General features: G+C 34.8%; 1 protein-coding gene across 1 annotated transcript in view; it reads left to right on the plus strand.

Moving 5' to 3' along the window:
* Nucleotides 1-5000, plus strand: part of LOC115219258 — a 568773-nt gene that overhangs the window by 563228 nt on the left and 545 nt on the right. Inside the window, exons 17-20 of the mRNA XM_029789411.2 lie at nt 807-931; nt 1055-1120; nt 3525-3620; nt 3968-4044. Coding sequence (XP_029645271.2) covers nt 807-931; nt 1055-1120; nt 3525-3620; nt 3968-4044 — 364 coding nt within the window. The remainder of the gene's footprint in view (nt 1-806; nt 932-1054; nt 1121-3524; nt 3621-3967; nt 4045-5000) is intronic.

Genomic DNA, 5000 nt, shown 5'->3' on the forward strand with positions numbered 1-5000 from the left:
AACATGATTTTTATTGAACTCTACTTTTTGGAGTCCCGTTCTGATTACTTTCTCAAATACTTTCTTGTAAATTCTTTTTAACATTTTATTATTATTATCAAAGAATGTATCTCTGTTTTGTAATACTTTTGCGATAACCAGTTCTTAACACAACAAAGCTCATACAAAGCTTTACATTTTACTTTTGACAATCTTTTTCTAAAAAAGTGAAACCGGTCAAGTTAATAAACATCTTTAAAATTGCATTTTCAAACCTTCTATCATATATATTTCCACTTGTGCAGTACCTTACAATTTCAGTTTGTTATATATATATATATATATATATATAATATATATATATATAGAAAATGGAGAATGTATACACAGAATAATCAATATATTTGCTAAACTGGTGTATGCTTGGAAAGAACAACCACTTTCCACACAGACATATATATATATACACATAAATGAATGGACATATCAAAGAAGGGCACTCAACACATTGGGAGTTACATGTATGGATCAAAACAGTTTAGTACTTTAAGTTTCATAGTGTAATGCAGTGAGATCAAATCCATATCTCATGGGTGCAAAGGGAACTGCTTAATCATTTAACTTTGCTGTAGCTACACTCACTCACACAGACATATCTTTGTTTATATGTACATATGTATGTATGTATGTACATGTGTACACACACACACATATATTATATTCGTACAAATATTTATATATATTACACTATGCATGTGAATGACTATATGTAGGAATAGTAAATAACTGAATGTATTCTAAAAGTAGTTCTTTACCAATATATAAAGGAATGCATTATGATGGAAATGGACAGTTACGCAACTGGTGGAATCCAGACACTGCTAAAAAGTTTAACATCACAACACAATGTGTTCGGAAAACTTACAGTTCATATCAAGTGGATCATTTGTATGTAAGTATTGAATATTTTTCTACATTTTATACTTTGACAAGTCTAATTAACTTTAGTTCTCTTTAATTAATCAATGTATTTATAGAAGAAGATATATTGATATTTTCTTATGTTTACTCCTAGGTTGATGGCGAGGTGACACTTGATGAAAATATAGCTGACAATGGAGGTTTACGTGCTGCCTATGTTGTAAGTTTATCTCAGATCTAAAAAAACAATAGCTAGTGGTTTGTTAGCTAATTCGGATTTTTTTTTTTAATTTCTATTTTAAAACTTTTCTAATCAACTTGAATATTTGTTGTCATCTAGTATATAGAGTTATTCAGTGTCTGACAACTCTTCAACAGGTCATTTAACTTGATAATAGAGATAATACCAACAGCAAATGCTATTATAGTCTTTAGAATGTAATTTTCTCTTATTGTTGTGGTCTGAGAAGATTGTCAGTGATATGTTCACATGTGGATATGTTCCATATTGTCGGTGAAGCAGAGGTCTAATATGTTACTGTTTCTGGTTGGGGAGAGTATGGTTTGCTCCATGAACACCATTTAAATGAGATCAAGCAGAGACTCTACCTGACTGCGCTCTTCACATGTCATTCCTGAGAGTATGTTACCATCCAGCCACCTGGTGTTAAGGAAGTTGAAGTCACCAATCAGAAGTATATTAATGCATTAATCTACTTTTGTAAGTTCTTCTTTTATCATTGTAAAGCTTTCCTCAGATTTACCATCAGGATTGGAGGCATTAGGTAGGCAATATAAAATATATACATATATATATATAAATGGCTACTGGGCTAGCCTTCTATCTCCTCCACTGCAAGACACCTGTTTCAGTTCTTTTGTCATACTCCAACCTCTCATCACCTGACACAAAGCCACCCTCCTCAGTACTACTCCCCCACTCAGTTGAGGGAGTCTTGTCTTGCAAGTTACTTGGTAACCTTGCTGGTGCTGGTGCTGGTGCTGGTGCCATGTAAAAAGCTTCCACAACACTCTGTAAAATGGTTGGCATTAAGGAGGATGTTCAGCTATAGAAACCATGCCAAAGCAGACAGTACAGCTTGGCACAGTCTCCTCACTTACCAGTTCCTTCTAAGCCTGCCAATCCATGCCAAAATGGAAAGCAGATGTTAAGAATGAGAGTGAGAATGATGATGATAATGATATATACACATAAACATATGTGCTAGCCTGGCTTGCATTTATATCTTTTGCTGTTGTTTATCAGTGAAAGCCAGTCTGTTCGGAGAAAAATACATTATGGTATTAATTCTACCTGAGTTGCATAAACACTCCCTTGTTACTCTCACCTTCAAAAATACAGAGAACCGGTGACTGGTGCATTACAGACTTATAAACAACAACACAAAAAACAAATGTCTGATATAAAATTTTTTTTTAAATGTGAAACATGGAAAAATTCTAATTAATGACACAAAATAATTTGGTGACAATCTAGCACCTAGTTTCAATCTCTATGACTTGTTGATATTGGGGCAACAAAATTATTTGTATTTCTTCATGTTTTATATTTTTTATTTACAATTAGGCGCAGGAGTGGCTGTGTGGTAAGTAGCTTGCTAACCAACCACATGGTTCCGGGTTCAGTCCCACTGCGTGGCATCTTGGGCAAGTGCCTTCTGCTATAGCCCCGGGCCGACCAATGCCTTGTGAGTGGATTTGGTAGACGGAAACTGAAAGAAGCCTGTCGTATATATGTATATATATATATAAGTGTGTGTGTGTGTTTGTCCCCCTAGCATTGCTTGACAACCGATGCTGGTGTGTTTACGTCCCCGTTACTTAGCGGTTCGGCAAAAAGAGACCGATAGAATAAGTACTGGGCTTACAAAGAATAAGTCCCGGGGTCGAGTTGCTCGACTAAAGGCGGTGCTCCAGCATGGCCGCAGTCAAATGACTGATACAAGTGAAAAAAAAAAATAATTAATGTCATGCTGGTTTTCATTTTGAAGCTGCAGAAGTACATTTTCTAACATTGCTCACATGGTTTTTTTTTTTGTGATGAATCTGCAACATTCTTGTGTTGTCTTCAGCTATTTCTGAAGACAGTAAAAGTTCTTGTGTCAGATTAGGCCTCTGAAAAAATCAATAACAGTACTGTTGTGGTTGCTGTTTATATTATTATTGTTGTTGCTGCTGTTGTTGCTATTGCTGCTGTTGTGGCTAATGTTTGGTTTTCAGCTCAATGCTGATCAAGTAGATCTATGATCAAAAACTTTCCAACCATAACCATCTTGTCTTTCTTTAGATATCTAGTAGTAGATTATCTATTTTGTCCTTCCTTTTTTCTAAGATTATAATGTGTGATATGAGAGAAATTTGGCTGCTATTTCTAGGTCACACAACCCTGTAAAGATTCTTTAGTCATACTATAGTTTACTAGTTATGTGCTTACTGAAAACCACTAATACTCATTAAAACCAAATGATCAAAGTCTTAAGACTCTTTATTATTATGATGTAAAGTGTACAAATGGTCACAAAATGTATTGAAGTCTTGTATGTATTTTCACTACATAAATGAAGTAATTCTTACTCCTCATTCTCAACTTTTTCATTGCACAGGCTTACCTTCTCTGGACAGAAGAAAATGGAATTGAAAAACCTCTTCCAGGACTAGATTTGACACCAACACAGTTATTTTATGTCAGCTTTGCCCAAGTAAGGTTCATTAATTTATTTCATTCTCTGATGGTAATTAACTTTCTTCAGTGATGGTTTAGATGTTGCTTTGTGAAAGAAAAAATAATTTGGGTTGACCAAACATCACACTTCGTTATTGCGATTCATAGAAAATGAATAATCAAATCATAAAATAATTGGATTTCTTGAAAACTAAAACCTTTCAAAGAAGAACTTTATTCAAATTAAAATAAAACTTTTAATCAGAATCAGTATTACTTTTCATTTAAAAACTTCAGCATCGAGGCAATGCTCCAGCATGGCCGCAGTCAAATGACTAAAACAATTAAAAGAATAATGAAAAAAAATTCATTTTGTTTTCTCAGATGTATTGTTCAGCATGGACAAAAGAAGGACTCAAACATCACTTGCTGACTGACCATTTTGCTCCTGGTAAAGCAAGGTAACAACAACTTATCCATGTTTATTCCTTTCTTTTATCTCCCAGTAATTCAATCAGAAATCTTCAGACAAATTCCCCTTCAAACATATTGTCCCCACTGAACACATCCTTTCAAAATGTGTCAAAGTGAGCTCTCTGAATACATCAACTTCAAGGTTTTACCCCACTTCCCTCTTCATATCATATTCTTTTCTCTCTCATTTTCAATTACACACATTCATATGCAAACAATCATGCCCTGCACATCATTTGTTAATGGATCTCTCCAAAATAGGACTGAAAGAACTGGTCCCAATTAGGAGTTACAAAATATAGATATTTCCAAGAAACGTCTTACGTCTGCTTGTCATTGTGTTATTTATCCCATCGATAGCACTTTCACATGATTAGAGAAAAAGAAGGGGAAAGAAAAGAAGGAGAGAAAAACGAGGGAGAGGGAAGCGTCCATGACATGAGACGAAGGGAATGTAATTGTAATGCTTTCATGTGATTAGAGAGTGGAAAGAAAAGGGAAACAGAAAAAGAGGATAAGGCGAAGAGTAAGATAGAAAGAGGGAGAAAGAAAAAGAGGGACAGAGAAGCATCCATGAAGTGAGGTAGAGGGAATGTGATATTTATTATTTGGTTAAAAAAGTTAGTTGAAGGCAGAGGAGGAGAGTTGAAAATATAACTTTAACAGAGAGGTGATGTTCTGATGGTGAATTTAAAGAAAGGCAGAGAGAGGGGGAAAAGAGGAGAGGCGGAAGAGAGAGGGGAGGGAGAGAGATGATAATTGAGGTTGTGGTAGAGATAGAGGTGGTGGTGGTGATGGAGTTGATGATGGGATAGTGAAAAGTGTTTTTTTTAATTGAACTAAGTCTTTTATGTCACCTCTCACCATCCTGCAAGGACCAAAACCCATGTAACCTGCTAACATAAAAAATATTTTTAAAAAATAAAAAGAATCCAACATTTAT

The sequence above is a fragment of the Octopus sinensis genome, linkage group LG14, assembly GCF_006345805.1.
Source record: "Octopus sinensis linkage group LG14, ASM634580v1, whole genome shotgun sequence".
NCBI lineage: Eukaryota > Metazoa > Mollusca > Cephalopoda > Octopoda > Octopodidae > Octopus > Octopus sinensis.